Below are 23,921 nucleotides of genomic sequence, written 5' to 3'. Positions count from 1 at the left end.
CATGAAATGGAACATTGATCCACACACTCCAAACCATAATTCTTCACTTTGTCTCACTTGTGCCAAGGAAGATGGGACCTCAGATTAGAATGTGATCAATTGGACTGTAAAGGAATAGAAAACACTGACATCCATATAGGCAAGTGATTAATAAACTAGTACTTGATGTAACACTTCATAAAATAGATTACCTGCCAACTTACCATGCCAAATACATGGGATATCAGCTCTTGTGTGAGTTTTTGAGACTTGGCAATTTGTGATGACATTGTGACGTGGCATTTCCACACTGGCATTGCTAAAAGTTGTACTTATTGCCATGCCCAGACTGTCGATATCAAATATGCCAAAGTATTCCTCCAAATCCTTTTGGAATATGCCAAAACTTAAAAAGGGTGAAAGCGATTTTCTTTTGATTCCATAGTTTGGAGGGTTTTATACTGGAAAAAAAACAAGGAGAAGGAAAATCATGCTGAAAACTGAGGAGATGATTTCTCAAAATGGATGCTAAAATTCCTCTGGGTTAAGTTGATTTTTCAGAGTTGTGTGAACAAAGTTTTAGCCCTACCACATTACTCTCCCTCTGGAGTCATAAGCAGACCAGACTAGAAAAGGTACATTTTCTTCCCTAAAGAACATTAGAGAAGCAGATGGGTTTTTATGGCAATTTAATAGCTCCATAGTCTTGATTAAGGGGACTAAGTTTGAAAATGCAGATTATTTAATTAAATTCTGTTAAATACTCCTCCTGGTCTATTCAATCGCATCTTTGTTGACCTCACCCCTAAAACTGTATCTCCTTCCATCCTCCTATGTTATTTGCAAAAGTCTCCTAACAAGCATGTATCTTCTGAACCAGATCTCACCCCATATTCCTCTCCCTCCTTCTTGACATTCATTTTTGTCCTCAGCTGCTAAAATAAATGCTCGCAAAATTCCTTCACCTATTTTGTTCTTCACCTATCCTTCCTATAGGAACAAAACTATTTTTGATCAATGACTTGGACAACATGTTCTCAATTGAGCTTAGTGTGTTTATAGTTATGGAAAAGGTTGAGCAAATTTGTATTTTATTTACTCTTTCATTGAAAGTTGTTTTGCTGAGTGTCACATGTGATTGCATCCTTGGATCCTCCTTGTTCTTAGTTTCACATTGCAGGTTTCTAATATGGGAAGAGTTATGTTGAGGACTCTGTTCCCCTTCCCCCACAGCCTTGCCTCAGCTGTCACGTGATGCCAAAATTCTCTTTAAAATGGGCACGAGCAGTCCTGGCGTAGACAGAAGCGGAGAGAGGAGTGACCTTATCAAAACGCCTGAGCTCTACTTCACTGAATCATTTCTGAAGAGGAGGGTCAAACATCGAAAGGGGATTCGAGTGAAAGGAACGAGAGCGACAGAGAGGGAAAAAGTCAAAGCAACTCTACAGGTTTTGAGTGGCCTGCTTTATTTTTAGAAATGGATTTCCAGCCAAGTATAATTCGAGAATCCAGCACAATGGAGACACTGGAGAAGCAACTAATCTGCCCAATCTGTCTTGAAATGTTTGAAAAGCCAGTTGTGATCCTACCCTGCCAACACAATCTGTGCAGAAAATGTGCCAATGATGTGTTCCAGGTCAGTGTTTGTAATCAAATTTAATTAAATATTCAGCAAGATTTTTTGTTAATCATAGTTCCTTAACAGAGACAGTAACTTTTGAAAAATTAATTTTCCTTCCACATTTTCGTCTGAGTGTTTAAAACCTTTGCTGTGGTACAGCAGTTCATGATGTCAACTATTGTTTATGAATCCGAATACTGTCGATATCCAGTATACCAAAGTATTCTTTCAAATCCTTTTGCAATATGTCCAGACCTGAAAAGAGTTAAAGTGATTTGTTTGCTTCAGTTCAAATATTCCTGGATAAGCCTTTTATTAAGTGTCTTGACGTGTTTTGCAACATTGAAGGTGTTATATAAATGCAATTTGTTGTTGTTGACACTGCCATGTCTTGTACTCACTAACACACTTGTTTCAGTAGACCATTCGTTTAGCCTATTCGTTTCTTCAATTGGTGCCACACATGTACAAATTCCAGTTATCTTCTTATGGCTGACTTTTTGCAATACAACCCACCCCAACCCCTCCCCACACCCTACCCTTGCCCACTCACTATTTCCTTAGCACAATGGCAGGGAAACCAGTTGGGAAACTTCACCCAAAGCCCTGCTTGAGTTCAGCTAACTTATTATCAAATTGAATTCAACTTGGGATTTTGTGGTCTCAGGACAACCTGAGCGAAAATAAAAAGTAAAAGAGGAGAGAAAGAAAGTATGATAAAGGGAGATAAAGATAGAAAGAGATAAAGAAAGAAGGATTGTATGGAAAAGAAAGAAAGAAAGACATATCACAAATTCAGGATGTTCCAAATTCAGGGGACGGCTGTGGGTGGGACAAAGGGAATCACCCTCCCTCACTTTCTCTGCTACTTAGATTAATTTATTTTCTCTCTTTCTCAGTTTTGACGAAGGGTCTTTGACTTCAGATGTTAACTGGTTTCACTTTCCACAGATGCTGTCTGATTGGCTGGGTTCTTCCAGAATTTCTGATTTTGTTTCAGAATCCAGCACTTGCAGTTTTATTTGATTTACATTTAGGATGTTCCAAATAGCTTTACTGACAATAAAGTGTACTTTTAAAGTGTGGCCACTGTTGCAGAGGCAAATCTCAATAAGGCATGGATAATTTTCCTTTATAGCAAATGTAATAAAACTTTTAACCAAATTATCTTTTTGCTGAAAGCTTTATAAATTTTGAAAAACGTGATATTTTAAGTTTTTTAAAAAAGCGGAATATGGTTTAGTACCGTGACCACTTCTGATATGGTATTTTTAATTTGGATACTTTTGCTTATAACTATATAGAGCTATGCTTTGCTTTAGGCTGCAAATCCATACTGGCAGGGTCGAAGTACCATGATATCTGGAGGCAGATTCAGGTGCCCATCCTGTCGACATGAAGTTATTCTGGACCGACATGGAGTATATGGGCTACAGAGGAATCTTCTCGTGGAAAACATCATTGATATCTACAAGGAGGAGGGCATCAGGTTAGCATTGGTAACTGTGCACCTTAAGGGGAGGGGTGGGGTGCGGTGTATGTTTGGGCAGAAAATTCGAGACCACATTTGACGGCGAATAAGAAGGGAAATACTTGCCATTGACGTTTCTCATACAATCAGTGTCATGATGTTCCCTTAAGGTGGTTGTGGGATAATGCATTCTTTTGTGTTAGGTAGAGGGATTCACCACTTATTATAGTCTTCCAGACAAGTAAGGAAAGGAAGCAGTTACTGTTTGGATCACAGAATACTGTTAAAATTCAGACCACCATTATCCTTTCATTATTTTCATGTTTTATTTAGTAATAGAAAGAAGAAACTGGTCAGCAACATAACTCATTCTATTAATTATGTCAGGGGTTTGATAGGGTAGAAGCAAAGAAGGTGCTACCACTTGTGGGAGACTCCAACAATATTAGAACTTAAGATGGTACTAATATATCCAATAGGGAATTAAGAAAAGACTTCTTTAAGCAGAGAATAAGATAAGATATCTTTATTAGTCACATGTACATCAAAACACACAGTGAAATGCATCTTTTGCGTAGAGTGTTCAGGGGCAGCCCGCAAGAATGTGGAGCTCACCACCACTTGCGATGATTGAGGAGTAGCATTGTATTTAATTGGAAGAACAGGAGGAAGAAGTGAATGGAAGGATACAGTGATTAGGTGGCAAAGCAGTGAAGAAGATTGGGGGAAGCATAAAGACCATCATGGATTAGTTTGGTCATATGGCATTGAAAACAGGTAGTTTTACACACTGACATCATCCCATCTGTGGGAGTGATTCATTGCCTTTGCTAACAATTACAGCACGGCAAGATTTAATTGGCAGATCCCTTATAAATATGGACAGGGAATGAAAAGAACTTCCCATGAAGTATAATGTTAAACTCTTAACCTATTATGAATATTGATATCACAAATTTAAGAATAAGTTTGCAACAGTTACAAGTATAGAGTGATTTTGTAGCTGATATATATATAAATATTTTCTTCAAAGCTGAAGTATTTCTTGTGCAAAAAAGATTTACATAACCACAGAGACTTTTTTTCAAAATTAACTAATTAGTCTTGAGGACTGGGAAATTCCAGAGAGTGTGATAAGATACTATGTAAATAAAATACATTTTTTTCTTTTGTTCCCATAAAAAATTATTGGGACAGGGGTGAAATGTAAATATATTTCTCCTTAGTATTTCCCTTTTTAACAGAGAGTAAGATGAAGCATTTGAAAATTCACTAGACAAGATAGGGATTTACATTTTTTGCGTGGTTCAGTTTGTAGCTGACTCACCTTTGAATCAGAAGGGTCTGAGTCTAGAGACTTGAATACATGATCTTGGCTGCCACTCCAGTGTGAGAGTGTTGCACTGTCAGAGGTGTTGCCTTTCAGATGAGATGTTAAACCAATTTGTCCATCACCTTCTCAAAGGGCTGTAAAAACCCCCGGACACTGCTTCAAGGCATGACAAGATAGTTATGGAAAGGATATCTTCTTTTGTGGGAAAATCTAGAACTGTGGGTCATTATTTAAAAAAAAAGAAAGTGCTTACTTAAGACAGAGATGAAACAAAAACTTTTCTCTCAGATGTTTTTACAGTATGTCTTTGGAACTTTCTTTCTCAATGGAAATGAAAGCAGATACTTTGAATATTTTTAAAGCAAAAGTATACAGATTCTTGACAAGCAAGGGGGTGAAAGGTTAGTGGGAATACGGAGTTCAGGTTACAATCAGATCAGTGTGATCTTATTGAATGGCAGATCAAACTCAAGCGATCAAGTACCCCACTCTGGTTCTTACTTCTATGTTCATACAAATCACAGGGAGGTTCTCCCTGATATCCGAGTTAATGTTTATACCTTAATCCATACTACAAAAAAGGAGAATATCTGGTAATTATATCAATGCTGCTTGAGGAAATTGTTGTGTAAATTGGCTGCCTTATTTTGTGCATTACAATGGTGATTATTCTTCAAACTAACTAGTTAGTCTCAAGATTTGTTCATTTCCATTGGTTGCAAAGCACTTCATAGTGTTCCAAGGTTGTGAAAGAAGCTAAATGAATGCAAGTGTCTCATTTAACCTCTATCAAAAGACCACATTACTGGGCTGCAGTCAGAAACAGGAAACCTGAAGGATATCTTCCTCGCTGTGCAACACTACCAAGGCCAAGTTTAGTGCCTCAACTGTTACTCAGGCAGAGATTAGCAAATTCACTGGCAGCGATTAGCAAATTCACTGGCAGCATTGGTGAATCACCTGGAACCATCTGGTGTAATGCCTCACAAGACTGTTTGTTAAGCCACATGTGCCTAGTTTAGATTAAAATATCACAAAGCAACATCTTCGGGAGTATTTTTCACTCATTGGCAACATGCTAAGTTATATTGACTTCCATTGCGCCTTTGCCCTCATCTGGTCAGGGTTTCAGATGTAAACGCTAACAAAACTTTATTTAGCCCAGTTATTTCCAGATGTACTAAAATTGTCAGCCTGGAGCTTACCAAGTCTAATGAAACTTGCTGAGCTGTTGGCTTTAAGAAATAATGACCATATTTACTATTGCCATATATAACATAATTTATTCATAGAAATAAGTTGTGCACATACATATGGCTTTATACATATTGATGTAAATCAAAGGTTGTAATACAATGCAAATATAAGAGAGTAAACTTTATAAACAGGTGCCAATTCTGAAAAAGAACAATATCAATTTGCAAGATCTCATTTAATATGGATTGTCTTCATTATCGATAACATAGTAGTTGCTTGTTTGAGGATAAATTTCAACAATTCCTGCAAACATAGGGTCACGGCTAAAATTCCTCCGGTTCAGAAGGAATTTGATGTAATGATGCATCAAAGCTTAATGTGGAAATTAAAAGCTCAAGGACTAGGAGAGAGTAGCATAAATCGGACTGTTTCCATTTTGGCCACATTTAAGAAATGGCATGCACGGGAATTATTGCTAGCATTTCAACTTTTTACAACTTGTATTAATCTCTTTGGAAGAAGACCCCAAATTTGCTGTTGAGAAAGATGGGAAAGTAACTAAGTTCAGAAGAAGAGATAAGAAGGCTACAAAGAAATATAGATAGGTTAAGTGAATGGGCAAAGATCATGAAAGGGTATATAATGGGTGGACATGTGAAATTGTCTACTTTAGCAAAAAAATCCAGAAAAACCACATTATCCAAAACTGCAGAGCTCTGAGACATGGGGAGCTCGAGGTGTCCTAGTGCATGACTTGCAAAGGCTATATACAGATGCAGGAAGTAATTAGGAAACCTAACAGACTATTGTAATATATTGCTTGGGGAACTGAATACAAAATTAGGCAAGGTATGTTTCAGTTATATAGGACATTGGTGAGTCCATGTCTGGAGTATAGTGTAGAGTAATGATCTCTTTATTTAATGAAGGACGTAAATGCATTGGAAGTACTACAGAAAAGGTTTACTAGACTGGCAACTGAACAAAACAGAAATATCCTTTCTGGTAATTTTGGACACACTAGCCACTGGAATTTGAAGACTGTCTGGTGATTCATTTAAAACAATATAAGTTATAAAAAGGTCCTGAGAGTCTTGATGTGGACAGGATGTTTACTCTCATTGGAGAATCTGGAACTCAGGTCCACTGCTTAAAAATAAGGGGTCACTCATTTAAAATAGGGATGAGGCAAAATATTTTCTCTTGGAGAGTTGTGAGTTGTTGGCATTCTTCTCTTCAAAGGGCGAGTGAAGCAGAGCCTTAAGGCAGAGGTAGACAGATTCCTAATAAGCAAGAGGTTGAACAGTCACCAGGAGTAGGCAGGAATGTGGAACTGAGATTGTAATCATATCATTCAAGATCTTATTGAATGGAGAAGCAGATGTGAGGGGCCGAGTGGCCTACTCCTGTTCCTATTTCATATGTTCATTTGTATGTACGTAAGTTCAAATGTCCAACTTTGAAGCACCTATAGGAACCCAACTTGGGAATGGCCACAGTTCTGGAACTTGCAATCAAGTAATACCTTGGGAGAATCTCCCTGAAGACCCTTTCCTCTTCTTCCTTTGTTCCTTATTTGTAGCTTTCATTCACCTTCTTAAAACTTTCTCCCTACCCTCCTCCCTCTCACAACTTCCATGCACACCTCTGGCTCCATAATAAAAACTTACTCTTTTTCAACCAAGTTTTCTGTTGGTTCTCATGTAACTGTGTGGCCTGTTTCCATGTGATGGTTCAGTTCATTAGCTACACGTTATAGATGTAGGCTCATATTGTGCTGTGGTGATAAAAACATCGATGTCAGTGACCTGCTTTACAGCAATTCACAGGGAAGAAGGAACCCTGCACTCTCAAGATCAATGGCAAATAACTGTGAGTGATGGAAATTTGAAACTCAAATAGAAATGCATGACAGATCCAAGAGTATCTGAAAGGAGTAGGACATTTTTTGGATGTATCTGCTTGTTCAATGTCCACAAATCTATTCTGGGTTTCTGCCTTACTTTACGTCTCTTCAGACAGGTTTAGGGGAAGCCGGCTAATGATATTAAGGAGAAAGGAATGAAAAATTATGTTTAGTGAGTGAGGTGAAGTGAGACAGGAGAAGGTTCATGCGGAGCATAAACAGAGGCACAGACTAGTTGGCCTGAATTTAATATGTTTCCTGTGGTTCCTATGCGTCTTCTTTAAAAAGTGACATGCTGATGAAAATCCATATTTTTGATATCCAGCAGACCTTTGAAGAAAGGCAACCAGCCCATGTGTGAAGAACACGAGGATGAAAAGATCAACATTTACTGCATTACATGCCAAGTTCCCACTTGCTCAATGTGCAAGGTGTTTGGTGCTCACAAAGACTGCGAGGTGGCCCCTCTACAGAACATATTTCAACAACAGAAGGTAGATATGCGCACTGTGGAACTTATTCATTTAAAATCAGCAGAAGTAACAATGCAAAACCATAAAAAGTACATAAGCATCGAAGATTATTCCTGGAGGAATAGAATTCAAAAGCAAACAAATTATAGACCACATCTAAGCATGTTGTGCTTATTTCTGGTGCCTGTGTTATACAAAATCAAGGAATTGAAGGGGCATATGCTAATGAAATAGAGGGGACTAGGAAGAGCTCCATGTATCTGTTTATCCAAATAGTCTACCTCTGTGCTGTAATCAACAAAATTAAAACAGCTTGGAAGTGCCTGGGCAACGTGGAGTTAAAATAACATTATGCATGAGCTGCCTTGACGTTGAGGCTAATTTTAGTGCAGAAGTGTCGCAATGCGACAGCTGGCCTGGGGACAGCAGGAAGGAGGAGGAAATTCTTTGGAGCTACAGTGCCCCACTTTTCAGCTTTCTTGCCTGATTACTCAAAAATCAAAGCCATATTAAGCGCCTTTAAATGCGCTCATGTCTTTTTGAATTGTTTCAGTCACTACTGCTCAACATAGGAGAGAGTACTGGCCTTCAGTTGTAATCATCTTGACATATTTGGTTCCATTGAAGGAAAAAGATAGCCTAAACTCTCTCATACATTCAGCAGTTGTGACTAAGTACATATAGCTGAAGTGTGGGGGTAGAGGGCAAATGCAAGGTACTACATAACTTAAACAAGTGTGCACCGCAGAAGAGAATGGCACAAATTGATTGAATTTAAGTGTCATTACAGCAGTGCCTGAATTTGTTTGACTTTCCAGCCAGACTGGATTGTCTTTTGCAATAGGAAATCTGCCTCAATTCTTTTCAAGGACAGTGAGACCAATTGTACTGCCCCCAAGTGACTGAGTTCAGTCAATTCAATAAAAACTTCTACTTTAATCTGGTAAAATATCCAAGGTATTTCTTGGGAGTAATATCAAAGAAAATATGACACAGAACCCCATAAGGACAAATGAACAAAGTTTTGGTCAAAGATGGAGGCTTTAAGGAGAATCCCTAACAAGGGAAGAGAGCTAGAGAGTTTTTGTAGGAGGTTCCAGTGCTTTGTTCATTGACAATTTGAAGGCATAGCCACCAATAGTGGAGTGATTTAATGAATGGATGATCAGGTGGCCAGAATTAGAGCAGTATGAATATTTCAGAGGGTTAAGGGGCTAAAGGACATTAGAGATACCAGGGAGGAATAAGCCCACAAAAGGATTAGAACACAAGTTTTAAAACTGAGGCTTAACAGAGAGTCAAACTAGTACTTGCACCAGGTTGGTGGATGAACAGGACTTGATACAAGGTAGGACAGAAGCAGAAGATGGAGAGTGGAGAGGAGTGCATTGGAAATGTCAAAGATAGAGATGACAAAAGGTATGGATGAGATTTACAGCAGCAGATGGACTGAGAAGTGTGTGATGGAAGTGGAAACTGATGGTACTAAAGCTGCCACATATACAAAGTCCCAGCATCATCTTGGGGTTAAATGTGGCACTGTTTCCAAATGGACCGACTTAGTGTTGGACAGATAGGTATGGAGTTGGAGGATAGGGATCAGTCCCAAAGGCAGTGATTTAAGTTTTCCCCATCCTAAATAGTGTCACAAGGATGCAAAGCAGGAAGCAATTAGGTAAAGTTTTTTGAATGGTATGTACTTTTATCATTGTGCCTCAAAATCTCCCTATGTCTTGATCATGTCTGTAAATCCCAGGGGAGATTTACAAGTGAATACATGCAAGTTAAAGCCATTATCACGTTAACAATACAGGAGCGGAGCTGTCATTGAGCACTCAGACTAGCAGCCACAACATAATTCCTTGCCACAGTCAGATGCATCCTGCTTCTAGTTTGCTTTTACAGCATCCTCCAGTGACCTCAGAGCTCATCACCCAGCTTTAAAATGTGATGATACACAATAACTCTGTATTTCAGAATAATATGACATTTTTTTCAAAAATATTCCTTCAGTTATAAAATTTGCAAATATGTAATCCAGCCTTAAAGACATTAATGTTTTTGCGACACATGAGTGGCACTGCATAGGACAGCTGAAAGGAACATTCTATTGACAACATGGCCAGACTCATCTTTTGCACCCATGGGGACAGATACAACCTCGTGGCACAAAGTGATACTTGGTGTTTACGTACCCATACTTGGTGCACAGCTTGATGCATCCACGTGTAAAGATGGGCATCAGGATGCGGGCCACATTTTCAGTATCTACAGATATGATCCATTTTTAATCCTCATATAAACCAGAAGATGGCATGGGTGACTGCTATAATTCAGGCACCGGGCATGGGCCACACCTGTGCCGTGTAGAGCAATGCCAAGGTTCATTCTTACAATCAATAGGGAATCTTGCTTCCATAATCCTAGTTTCTGCTTCGCCTTGCCAATACTCTCCATCCAGTTCATGACATGTTCCCATCTCCTCCCAACCACATTCCCAGCTCCTTCAACCCTGATGGTGAATGGGGTCAGAGGTGAGGTTGGATCCATTATCAAACAATTGGCCTCAAATGTCAGTTTGAATTAACTGCAGATGCTCATCAATCTGCAGACCTACAATGGATCCAGGCAGAAGATGGGGACATTTGACCATGTACAAGAGGGTTTTAACTTGAGCATCTCTGCTTTCTGGGATCACGCTCCACTTCCCACCATTGCTTATGGATGAGGGAAAAGGCTGATTACAATGCATGAACAAGACCAAGGAGAGAGGGCGGCCTTGCCTAACTCCAGATTTGATTTGGATTCTTTTCATTTTCCATCCATTAATAAGGATTGTGCAACTGGTGTCTGTGTAAAGTGTCATGTTCAATTGTAGATTCCCTCCCAAAACCCATTTTGGGCAGTACATCCACCATGTATGTGAGTGATATTTTGTCAAAGCCCTTCTCCAAGCAGACCAATCAAGTTTCCAACTCCTGTCCTGTGTGTGGATGATTGTATTCTGGAGTAGTTTAAGGTTCTCAGAAACCTGGTACAACACAGGCCTGATCCAGGTGAATCACCAGCTCCAGAGCAGATGACCCAAGTGGTCATAACCTTGCACAGAATCCTGCAATTCACTTTAAGCTGTAAGATGGGTCACCAATTTCCCAACTCTTCTTTCTCCCTTATCAGGGTAATAATGCCTTTCCTCATGGATTCTGATATGCTGCCAGCTAGTTTCATATTTCCAGCCAATCCAGTAGCACATTACTTCTACCTACACATTTCCAGCCAATCCAATAACACCTTTGCCAAGTAAAACACAACTGGCAAACCATCTTTTCCAGGAGTCTTATTCCTTTCAAATGACTGGAAAGATCTTGCCAGCTTGTCCAGAGGTAATGAGTGTTCCAGATGCTCCTGCCAAGAAAAGGACAGGATGTCCTGGGAGGCTCTACTGTGTGTGACCTTCAAATCATATAACCTGGCACAGAAAGATTTGCAGATCCTTAATATGTCAGGTTGCAACAACGTCACTGAGCCACCCTACTCCTTAAGGCTGTGGATCACAGAGGTCCATTTAGAAGAAAAAGCATGAGCACAACTCATCCTGCTCCATGCAGTGAACTTTGGGTCAGAAGATGAAACTGGAGTCCAAGGCAAAGATTGAGCTTGACCCATTGACTGCAGCAGGAGCAGATTCTGAATGCTTTCCTGGATTTGGTACATTTCACTCTGACTCTTATTGTTCCCTGGAAATGGAGAACCCCTTGATCTTTACCTTGATTTCTTCCCACCAATGTATCGGCAAATCGAAGATGGTTTCCCACTTCTTTGACCCGTATAATCTGCTTAAAATTCCTTCATGTTTTCCTCATGTTCATATTCCCCTTCTAGTCTTCCTCTAGGTGACAGTCAGCCAGAAGGAGGCAGTGGTTAGAGAAGAACATCAGCATGACATCAGTGATTCTGACTGAGGGCATCTGGGACACTAACAAGAATCCTTCTGGTCTTGACTGGGTGTATTGCTGTGAGGCTCCATCATAGGGGTTGCTGAATACATCACATAGCTTCTTATTTTTACTGTTTCACTCAGCAGTCTGGATGTGGTGTCCAGTTTACTGTAGACCTCTGCCAGATCATCGGCAGTGCAGAAGTCACGCTCATGTTAATACTTCACTTATTTCCAAAATATACTTTATTCATAATATGTACACAGTAAATTCAATCTTTCTCTACATTCATTGCAGCATCAATTCAACACATTCCCTTACAATTCATCAACTCCACTCACATTTCCCCCTTAAACAAAGCATTTATGAGGCTATTACATGGGGCCCAGTCACTCATTATCCAATGGCAGCAGGACCCTAGACTGTGGTCCTTATATGACATTGTCCATTGCATTATATAGTTCTTGGCTAGCATTCTGTTTACAATGAAGTATGCTTTTCGAGAGCAGTGAAGTGCCATGCCCTCTGTCGATCGAGATGATATGGTAAAAGCAACCAGTTCTTTGCTAATGGTAACAACTTAAATATGAAATGTTAAGAATTTTATAATGTATTATTCTCAATGCTCTAAATCAACTGAGATGGATTCAATTCTGTGTCACACCACATAGTTAGTTATAATGCAAAGCTGCAACCAATTCACACATGGCATGTTTGGTCAAACTGTTACATTGAACTCTTCCCTTAAAATCACTTTTATCAATTGAAGAAAACTACATAAAATAAAATAGTGATTTTCAGTCTCAAGCCCTATAGTTTCCACAAGGTGAGGCGGTCATAATTTTTTTAAACAATCAGACTTTCTAAGGTGATTTTTTCTTTCTTGCTGTGTTTCCACAGACAGAGCTGACCGACGGAATCGCCATGCTTGTAGCTGGCAACGACAGGGTCAATGCCATCACAGACCAGTTGGAGGAAACATGCAAAAGAATTGAGGTATGGAGAAGCCAATAGAAAACTTTGAGCAGTGTGTTCCTTAAATAGATGTCTGCCTTCTTACCCTACTTCCATGGCAACAGCTAATCTTAATACCAGTAACATTCCGTGCAGTTCCTTACAACTCTTCCAAAATAGACCATGTAAAATAATCCTGTTTAAAAAAAAGTTCTTGGGATTGGGAATGCGTATTCAGCACGTTATCCAACTTCCCTTCAGAACTCCTTTAGAATGCTGAGTCGATAAGATGTGCTTACATAAACATCTTAGCTTTAAGACCTTAAGTTCTACAATTCCCTTCCTAAATTTAAATCTCTCCTCTTGTCAACACAGCTTCTTTAAAAACAATCCCTTTGCTTTCAGTTACTGTCCCAATACCTCCTTAGATAATGCACTTTTAGTTATTAAAAGGGGAATATGATAGTACATTATTTGTTACTAGGTGATGGTCACCCATTTCACAAGTGTTTGTCCAAGAGGGAAGCTGTTATTACAAGTTAATAGTGAATTAAATTTCTGTGCTCCTCACTGGGATGAACATGTGCTGAAACAACTACGTTCGTGGAAAGCTTGCTTTCCATTACTGGTGAAAATCCTGAGTGCATCTTCCCTCATTATCAACTGATCAAGCAGCAGGTTTAACTGGCAGCTGGTAGAAATGCTCCAGTGGCCCAGTTCAATCCTGACCTCTGATACTATCAGTGTGGAGTTTGTTCATTTTCCCCATGAGTGCTTGGGTTTCCCATTGGTTCTTAAGGTTTGAGAAAGATTTGCAGGTTGGTGGGTTAATTGTAGGTTAGTGGTAGAATCTGGGTGGGGAGAGGGGAGTTGACGGGAATGTGGGGAGAATGAAATTGAACAAGCGGTCCCCAGATTACAGCAGGCTTCCATTCCTCAGAGCTGTTCGAAACCTGAACTGTTTGTAAGCTGGAAATGAACAAAGACAAGTGTGTGGGAGAGGATTACAGAAACAGTTGTGATGGAACAGCGAGCAGGCATGGGAAGAGTGGCCACCAGCTGTCCTCACTGACTCAGTGAGCGAGTCTGCTCGGTGCTCCCAGCTCTGCCAGCCCCTGATTGTTGCAGCTCAGGGAGAGGGGCAGTGGGAAGAGAAGGCACATGGAAATGCCCCATTCCCATCCAGCAGAAGATGCCTGCATCACAACAGCGGCCAGCAAATTTATCCCCAAATATCCCACTGCTCTCCCAAACGTTCATTCATATGTATGGGATGTCTTTAAGTTGGACGTCCATAACCTGGGGAGGACCTGTAAGTGGGTGCTTGGTGGTCAGTGGAACTCAATGGGCTGAAAGACCCATTTCCATGCTGTGTAACACAATGAACTGGGTAGTGCCCATCCATATTCAGTCTAATCGTGACCGTCAAGTGGGTGAAAGCTACTGTCATTTCTAATACCAATGGGAAGCTGGTGGCCTCTGTTGGAGAGTGTTTCATTTCTACTGAGTAGTGAAGGTTTTTTTAACTGGTTTATTTCCCCAGGAGAACAGTAGACACCAGAAAAACCGGCTCATGGAACAGTTTGATGGTTTATATGCCATCCTGGAACAAAGGAAAAAGGATATGCTACAAACAATTACAAAAGAACAGGAGGAGAAAATAACATTCATCAAGGATCAGATCAAACAATACAAAGAACATCTGGAGGGGTCCTCTAAGTTGGTGGAGACTGCCATTCAATTCATGGAGGAGCCTGGAATTGCTGCATTCCTTGTTGTAAGAGGCACTTGTGTATCCCTTTTCCTGAATATATCTATCATTGTAATTCCACGCTCAATAACACAGAATGATAAATGACTACAGTTGTGACTTCCTGCAATAATTTTGTACCATATATATATCTGGATACATTGGACTCCAGTAGTGTGATTTTTATAACAATGCTGGAGATAAAAAGCACCATGGTGTTGGCCTCCAGCTTATCTCTTCCCTCCACTCCTCAATCACACTGAATCTAGTTGTTGCAGTCTGCACAAAGCCACGGCAACCCTCAGCTCTCAATCGGCACAAAAACGTCTGGCTGGATGCACGCTATCACACCCAATGCCAGACTTGCTGACCTCACCCCTAATGCTGGAGAACTAGGGCCAATTCTAATCCATAAATCAGGGCAATAAATTAAGTACTGATTGGTTCAAAACTGGGATATATCCTCACGCAGATATTACAGTTCTGTATGGAAACCTAGATTTGCTTAACATTTATAAGGCTAGCATCTTACTCCTTCTGGTGTTGCTAACTACCTCTCCCTTAGACTTCAGTTCAACTTACAGATTTCATGGCACTTTTTAGACAATAGAAGAAACAAAACAGAATGCGCTGACTTACAAACTTTTTCTTCATATTGTATGATAGAACAGCCGGAACATTCAAAAATCTAATCATATTTTCTTTATCTTCTTGCAGAATGCAAAGAAACTCCTAGTAAAGTAAGTGTTCATGAATTTTGTCACTTTATTATGATTGTACTTCAATATTTCCTACTTCTTTTGAAAACAAGTCAGGGTTTTCTATTAGATCAATTATTCATTACATTTAACTCAGTCCCAATTACCTCTCCCACTCCAGTAATCAATTTGTTTAAGTTGTGCGTTTAATGAATAACAGGATCAATTGGGCATTGTTAAAGTTTCTTTGCCCTTCTCCTAAAGATTAAATAGGGGCTTGCTGATCTACTTTTGTTCCACTGTCCCTCTATATGCGTGTATTCTTTGAATCACTTGGTGTCCAAATATAACTTAATTATTTAATTTAAATCAAATTTCAGAATCACTGATGCCTCCAGAACCTCCCATATTCCAAAGCACGAAGATGGGTTTGAGAACATGGACCATTACTCAGTGAATCTGGAACTAGTAGAAGAAACATTGAGAAATATAGCATTTGCAACAGGTATGCTGACTTCAAACATTGTCATTTGGCAAGAATAAATTAATGTTGTAGTCAGAAGAATGAAGAGTGTGGGAGATATCACAATGATCTTCCCATCCTCCTACTCCCAGGGGCACCAACACACTACATAACACATAATTTAACTCTGCTGCAAGAATAGTTTCAATAAATTCCTGATTAAGTAAATAAATATTAGGAACCAAAGGAACAGGCCATCAAGCCAATTTCACCACTCATTTTGTTCAGTGCTGATCCATATCTTAACTTCATGTTGACTCCATAACTCTTTAGACAATTCAAACAATAGGTGACTAGACAGTGAGGAGGGTCCAATGACTAAGACCAACTATCAGGTGATATATTTGGGACACAGCTTCTCACCAGCTGTTGATATATAATCATTGGTGATTGGGAATTCAATCTGACCTCTCTCCATGGCCCAGGGGCACTAGAACCATTTCTTGCACTCTTATTACCGTAGCAACACAAAAAGCACTGGAGGAACTCAAGTGGGTCAGTCTGATCCGCTGAGCTCCTCCAGATTCCAGCACCTGCAGTCTCTTGTGTCTCTCTTGTTACTGTACTTGGGTATGATCAGTTAGCAGCACACACCTGAGGCTGCGCTTGGGGACCTAGCAGATACAGCACTAAAGGAGATTTTACATTCCATCCACTTAATCTGTATTAGTACTCAAGGACAGTAAGCAAATTCATTAATCACACAGAAAGTGATCCAAAATTTCTGACTGATGAAGTATGATGTGAAAAAATTAGTCTTTTTCCCCCCCCACTGTAGTAATGAATAATACAGCATGGGAGGCCATTTAGCTCATCGCACCCATGGAAACGTAGAACACCACAGCACAGGAACAGGCCCTTCGGCCCACAATGCCTGTGCTGACCATGATGCCAAATTAATTTAATCCCATCTGCCTGCACAAGGTCCATATCCCTCTATTCCCTGCCTGTTGACGTGACTGTTTAAATGCCTCTTAAACGGTGCTATTGCATGTTTCTATCACCTCCCGGCAGTGTGTTCCATGTTCCTACCATTTCCTGTGTGAAAAAAAAACCTACTGTGCACAACTCCTCCTTTAAACTTTTCCCCTCTCACCTTAAATCTATGCTCTCTGGTATTTGACGTTGCTCCCCTAGAAAAAAAAATTATGACTATCTACCCTATCTATGCCTCTCATACTTTTATATGCTTCTATCAGGTCGCCCCTTAGCCTTTGACACTCCAGACAAAACAATCCAAGTTTGTCCAACCTCTCCTTATAATTAATACACTCTAAATCAGGCAACATCTTGGTGAACCTCTTTTGCACCCTCTCCAAAGTCAACTGCACACAATACTCCAAATGTGGTCTAGCCAAAGTTTTATACAGCTGCAACTTTTATACTCAATGCCCTGATCGATGAACGCAAACATGCCGTATGCTTTCTTTACCACCCTATTCACTTGTGTTACCATTTTCAGAGAACTATGGACTTGTATCCCTAGAACCCTCTGTACATCAATGCTCCTAAGGTTCCTGCCACATACTATATACTTTCCTCTTGCACTTGACCTCCCAAAATGTGAAACCTCAGACTTGTCCTGTTTAAACTCCATCTGCCATTTCTCCGCCCAACTCATCTGTATCCTGCTGTATCCTTTCACAACCTTCCTCGCTATCCACAACTCTACCAATTTTTGTGTCATCAGAAAACTTACTAATCAGACCATCTACATTTTCATCCAAATCATTAATATATATCACAAACAACAGAGGTCCCAGCACTGATCCTTGAAGAACACCGCTGGTCACAGACCTCCAGTCACAAAAACACCCCTCTACACTAACCTCTGTCTCCTATGACTAAGCTAATTTTGGATCCAATTTATCAACTCACTGTGGATCCCATCTGACTTAATCTTCTGGACCAGCCAACCACATGGAACCTTGTCAAATGCTTTACAATCATGAATGTCATCAATGTCACTTCCTCAAAAAACTCAAATATGTGAGACAGGACCTCCCATGCACAAAGCCATGCTGACTATCTATAAATTCCCTGGTTTCCCAAATGTGAGTAAATCCTGTGCCTTAGAATCTTCTCCAATAATCTCCCTACCACTGATGTAATGCTCACCAGCCTATAATTTCCTGATTTGTTCCTGTTGCTCTTCTTAAACAAAGGGTATTCTCTAGTCTTCTGGCACCTGGTCCTTGGCCAAAGAGGACACAAAAGGCCTCAGCAATCTCCTCCCTTGCTTGCCCCAGTATCCTGGGATAGATCCCATCAGGCTCTGGAGACTTATCTACCCATCTCAGTTCTTTGAAAGAGCTGTTTAATTATTCCCTCTGCAACTGTGAGTTTAGGAATACTTGCAAATAACCTTTGCCATCTAACTGGCTTTATTTTCAACTAAATATACATTGGGAAATGTTTGTAACTATTGGGTAATTTTTCAAGTTCAGAATTGCATAAAATGTACCAGAAATACATCAGAAATCTCAGTTTAATCGAATTCATCTTAAAGTAATAATATTTCAAAAAATAGTACAAAAGCCTAGTCTGGAAATATCCTGCATGGAAAGTTGAGTGATAGATCTGAATATTCTCCTTCCAGAAGAAGATGAAATTGAAGAAGATGTGGAGACTGAGGATGAAGATGATGATCAAGCTGATGGTGAGAAAAACAGATCATTCAATTTAGGTAGAACTCAGGATGCCGGGCACTATGTTTACATTTGGCAGAAACCTAGAAAGAACTCAAAAGATAAATTCAATCCAGTGCATTAAATGAGATCATTACCAATATAACTAAATAAGCAAGAAGCTGTTCATTCAACAGTTTCGCATGGCTGACTTTCTCTTTGCATCATCTGGAAACTGGTGTTCATCCAAAACTGTGCCACTAACTCACATCGCCCCATTCACCCATCACCACCTTGCTCCCAGTCCGCCAACCCATCCATCATAGTCTCATATTCTACCTATCACTGTAAACTCATCCAGCCCACAACATTCTGAGGTCACAAACTGTTTGGTTTAACCACTGCGACCGGCCAGCGTAAGGGAAGGAGTAATGGCTAATGCTCCTGGGAGTGCCATGGATAGTAACACCTCCCCCAGCTGTACTCCCCTCAATGTGCTGCTTTGGGCTCAAATGTGAGTCTCCCTGACCACCTGGCATTAGTTGGCTCAGTACAGACTGAAACATCCCTGGTATATGTGGGTCAGTTGCATCTTGATCAGTGTTGGCTTAACAGGGGAGTTCTTGGTCTTCAGTCATGAAACAATGCTCAGCCTGCCAAGCCCATTGGAATCTCATTTTTAACCTGCCGATTGTTTAGTTAAAATGATTGACTAATCGAACTTAATTGTCACCCCAAGTAATTTATTCCAGTGGTTTCATGTCTGGAAGCTGCAGATATGTTTCATTTAACAATTGACAAATGACCTTGTCAAATAATGTTGCAACTCTCATATAAAAAATAAGAAAAGCTTGCCAACTCTTAGTTATTGATGTGAGATCAACACTGTTCCCATTAATAATGCCAGGTTAGCCATCTCGCTATAATCTATGGTGTGAAAAATTTGCAACCATTGGTTGAATGCTGCCATTAGCCTCTTGATCCCTTCAACACTGAAGCTAGTGGTCCTTGTGGGTTTGAGGCTCATTATTTTACATTGGTATTGGCACCCAGGCTAATAGCAGTGTATCTCGGGTGGTATCCATTTCCAGTGATTGCACAAATACAAGATATTTTTGGATAGTGATGGGTGGGTTTGATAGTGTCCCTGAAATGCCTGAAAAACTGTGATTATTGGCTGACACCTTCAGGAAAATATCCAGCTGGAGTTGACGACCATGACCCAGGAAAGGTCAAGATGTTCAGGGTAGGAGTGCTAAGCATTGGTGGGAATGCCCATGAGGTATCAGGATGGTTATAGTCTTTATCTTATATTTTCTCCCACAGACCAGCAGTGATATTGCCTTTGCAGTGACAAATCTTTGATGTCTTGCTTTATGACTTCAAGCACCTCTAAGGTGGAACATCTCGTGTGAATATTTGGGATTGTCCTGGCTCTGAAGTATAGGCAGCCAAGGAGGAAGACACATTTGATCAACAAACTCCTTTTTGTTCATAAAACATTTACAAAAAAAACCAAAAGATGTTTTTATATGGGGCAAAATGGATGGTTTTGTACATTTTATATTATTTTTGTATATGATACAAAGATTCATTGTAATTTTTAAAGCTTTTTAACATTTAGCAGGGTACACCACAGTATGTCTGCCACTCCAATAGCTTTTTAGCTTGATCACTGCTACATAAAAATAGATGGCAATCAGTGCAGGGTAAAGTGCTTAAATTAAAAGCCTCCTTAAGTAACACTCAGGTGAAGCTTAATACATGACAGGTGTAAAGAAAGCACAAAATAAATATTGAATTACCGGAAAGCAATACTCAATTTAAAGTGATTGAATATTGGTAACTTGAAATAAAAATTGGGAAATGATACAACTATATAACTGATCAGTCAGCATCTAAAAGGGTGAGAGGTTTCTGGGGTAGGTGATTCCTGCAAACTCAGTTTTAAGTAACCTTGTAAGTTCCATTTTGCTTGTTGCCTCATTTTCATGCCTGTATGTTTGAATTTATTGAATGTAAATAAACTTATTTATATGATGTTCTCTAGTTTACCCAAATCTCTTGTGGTTTTCTTGCAAACAAGGCCTTTTCCAATTCTCCCCTTCTTCCAACAATACTGATTTGTGTTGAGGTAGCTTTCCAGAGGTAACACCACAGCCCAGGTAACCATTGACTTATTACTCTTTCTGCAGTAATGGTTCTGGGGATTGATCATATCCTTACATCAATACCCACTTTCCTGAAAACAAGAGTCAGAATTTGTTGTCAAGCACTAGGTGAGATTAATGACATTGTTGTTGTTGTATAAATAACGTAGAAACTTTTCACTACGAAAGACTACTATATAAGACATGAATTGCCACACTCTGTCAGCTTTGAGTTGCAACATTATTTTTATCCTTAACTTCTCTGTGACTTATAGAAAATTGCTATATTTATGCCATAAACAAACTTGCCACTGAAAATTTTGGCTGGTATTTAACTGTACATATTTTTAATGGCGAAAAGATGTCCCTGCATTGCCACTCAACATCTCTATCCTAAAATGGAAGCAATTGGAAATCATCAGTTTCATTTCTTCATGCACTAAATTGTTCACACAGCCAAACAGCTTTCAATTTTTTTCTTACTTTTCCACTTTGCCTTTTTAATTCCATCTTAATCCATTCTCTTTTCCCCTCTTTATTTTTCTTTCTGTACTTGATTTGACTTTATTTCACTTGATATTTTTCCACCCATTCTAAAGCCCCAAAACTCACTGAGGTCCTGGATGCCCTCATTGCCATTCCTGAGCCATTATCAGCTCAAAACTGCTGTCAAATGATGGAGCAATTTTTAAGCTGAAAGATGAGGGAAAATATTTTATTGAAAGGCTCTGTTGTGATACAGCTTGGTTCAGCAAGATAGCTGGTGCCAGTTAAAAATATTACTGTCAGAGCAGAAGCCATAATATTTTTTGGATCTGCATAATTTTTGTCTATACATAGTACACCATTATACATGGAGTATAAATCACCTTACTATATCTAGACAAAAATACAGAACCATGAGCAACGTACCAGCCCCTACAGAGATCCATGACTTAACATCATTACGGAGCAGAGCTGGGTCCTATGCAGGATGGAGGTCACAATGCAAAGGATAGGTATTCAGCAACATAAGGCACAGTTAGTTCAGTTTGGTAACTTTCCTTTGATCATTGGAATAGGGCTTTTGCTTTTACTTTCATCTCTCAACAACTGCTTGCAACTGTAAAACTATTTTAACTTATAAAGGCATCTTGAGAGTTCATAAGGGCAAGTCTCAGAGAAAATTTGACACCAATTCACAGGAGGAGATTTTAGGATGTATCATCTTAAAAGGAGAAAGTGAGATAGAAATGCTTAGAGAGATAACTCCACAGCTTATGGCCCAAAGAGGCTTTACTCATTTATTATTTTACAGGATTGGGAATGCCAGCATTTATTGCTTAAATGTCTTTGTACAGAATAGCTTGCTAGGCCATTTCAGAGTACAGTTAAGAGCCAACTATGTGTCCCTAGGTCCACAGTTACATAAAGGCCAGACAAGGCAAGGATATCAAACTTTCGTCCAGAATGATCATTAATAAACCATTACCTGATGGAATAATTTTTAAGCTGAAAGATGAGAGAAAATATTTTATTGAAAGGCTATGTTGTGATGCAGCTTGGTCCAGCAAGATCTGGACTTTAGGTTTATCAAACAGCATACCTGGTGGCAGTTAAAAATGTTTTTTTTTTATTTTTAATCACACCTCATGTGACTTACTACCATCTTTTTAGACCAGATTTATTTAATAAGCTGGTTGAATTTGAATTTCTATCTCCCGATTATTAGCCTAGACCTTTGAGTTATTACACTGATTACATAATTACTGCTCAACCATCTCCTGTTGAAATCTGATGCAAGTTAAATGATAATTTTATTGAATGCACCATAGAAAGCATTCTATCTGGATGCACCACAGATTGGTATGGCAACTGCACTGCCTGGGACTGCATGAAACTGCAGAGAGTTGTTGGCACAGCCCAGCACATCACAGAAACCAGCATCCCCTCCATGGACTCTTGTCTATACCTCTTGCTGTCTTGGTGAAGCAGACAGCATAATCAAAGACCCCACTCATCCAGTTCATTCTCTCTTCTCCCCTCTCCCATCAGGCAGAAGATACAGGAGTCTGAGGGCACATACCACCAGGCTCAAGGACAGCTTCTATCCCACTGTGATGACTATTGAATGGTTCCCTTATACGATGAGATGGACTCTTGACCTCACAATCTACCTTATGACCTTGCTACCTGCACTGCACTTCCTCTGTAGCTGTGACACTTTACTCTGTATTCTGTTATTGTTTTTACCCTGTACTATCGCAATGCACTGTGTAATTATTTGATCTGTACGAACGGTATACAAGACAAGTTTTTCCACTGTACCTCAGTACAAGTGACAATAATAAACTAATACCAATAACACAAAGTACTTCACTTTTAACAGTCAAACTGCACAACTGAACAGCTCTCACAACACAGTTGTTGTGTTTATCTTCCTTTCAATGACTTCAGGCATATGCTTTCAGAAAAAGTGACTTAATAAATTAAAAAAGTTGTATCTCTGAATACCCTAAGTGTCAACCAGTTAATATTTCTAAGTTTTATATTTAACCACAATATATTCTTTGTGTTGTGATAATGTGACCTGGGTAGCTCCATTTCATTCTGAATGAATTGTTAGGATGAAAGATATTAATATCTTGGGGTCATGGAAATTTCCTGATTCAAAGAAGTTATGACTGTTAAGAAAGGCTGAGGAGAGTGGAGGGTGTATTCACTAACTAGTAATGGCCTGAGTTCATCAACACCCACAGAGATGCATTAATCCATCAGTCAGTGATGCATCAATGACCCTTTTCCCTTTTGGTTATGGGACTGCTGTTTAAAAACTTAGTAGTGCCCAAGGCCCAAGACATCAGGAGCTACTGAATCAACCTTACACAAGAGTAAATCTTCTCTTTTGTGGGATGTAACTGTGCATAGCGTGCAAAGTGAAACAAGGAAGTCTGGGCCAGGTCATGGGGTTGCTGGGGAGAGAGGTAGCAAGTGAGGATTGGACAGGAGGTCACTGAGTTTTTCGACTGCGATCAGCTGTTGAGATCGTAGCCTGGGTTAGAATAACTGGTGTCTGGGAGTTGGAGATAGTGATTGGAGGTGACAGGAGGGGGTGAGAAATTTGGGGAGGAGGCTGCTGTCATGAGGGCAGGGGACCCAAAGGATAGCAGGGAAGTAAGTAAATTAAGGAGAACCTACCTGAGTCTCATTCCCAGTGACTGGCCTTGCTCAAATTAAAGGCCCCTTTAATTGGAATTGGTTTATTATTGTCACATGTACCAAGGCACAGTGAAAAACTCATCTTACTATAGGTCCCTCACCT

The 23,921-nt window shown here is 39.7% G+C and overlaps 1 protein-coding gene across 3 annotated transcripts; it reads left to right on the top strand.

Moving 5' to 3' along the window:
* The first annotated feature begins 1,276 nt into the window (after nucleotides 1-1,276).
* LOC127581601 (E3 ubiquitin-protein ligase TRIM63-like) lies at nucleotides 1,277-22,975 on the top strand. 3 transcript variants are annotated; one of them, XM_052036098.1, is made up of 9 exons: nucleotides 1,277-1,615; nucleotides 2,923-3,089; nucleotides 7,833-8,001; nucleotides 12,819-12,914; nucleotides 14,416-14,649; nucleotides 15,340-15,362; nucleotides 15,701-15,825; nucleotides 18,443-18,502; nucleotides 19,797-20,670. In XM_052036098.1, exons 1-9 carry the CDS (start codon nucleotides 1,457-1,459, stop codon nucleotides 19,805-19,807), a joined length of 1,044 nt encoding a protein of 347 aa, XP_051892058.1. In that variant the 5' UTR covers nucleotides 1,277-1,456; the 3' UTR covers nucleotides 19,808-20,670. The 3 variants fall into 3 exon arrangements, with proteins under 3 accessions (XP_051892058.1, XP_051892057.1, XP_051892056.1); XM_052036097.1 differs by lacking the exon at nucleotides 19,797-20,670 and adding an exon at nucleotides 22,655-22,975 and having other exon boundaries at nucleotides 1,305-1,615; nucleotides 7,836-8,001; XM_052036096.1 differs by lacking the exon at nucleotides 19,797-20,670 and adding an exon at nucleotides 22,655-22,974 and having other exon boundaries at nucleotides 1,305-1,615.
* Nucleotides 22,976-23,921: the final 946 nt, after the last annotated feature.

This window comes from Pristis pectinata, chromosome 22, assembly GCF_009764475.1.
Source record: "Pristis pectinata isolate sPriPec2 chromosome 22, sPriPec2.1.pri, whole genome shotgun sequence".
NCBI classification, from domain to species: Eukaryota; Metazoa; Chordata; class Chondrichthyes; order Rhinopristiformes; family Pristidae; genus Pristis; species Pristis pectinata.
This window is presented reverse-complemented; position numbering and strand designations above follow the sequence as displayed.

Coding starts and splice junctions, on each gene's coding strand:
- LOC127581601 (XM_052036096.1), top strand. CDS start 1,457: ATGGATTTCCAGCCAAGTATAATTCGAGAATCCAGCACAATGGAGACA. Junction 15,363..15,700: donor GCAAAGAAACTCCTAGTAAA/GTAAGTGTTCAT, acceptor ATCAAATTTCAG/AATCACTGATGCCTCCAGAA. Junction 18,503..22,654: donor AGATGATGATCAAGCTGATG/GTGAGAAAAACA, acceptor CTCTCCCATCAG/GCAGAAGATACAGGAGTCTG.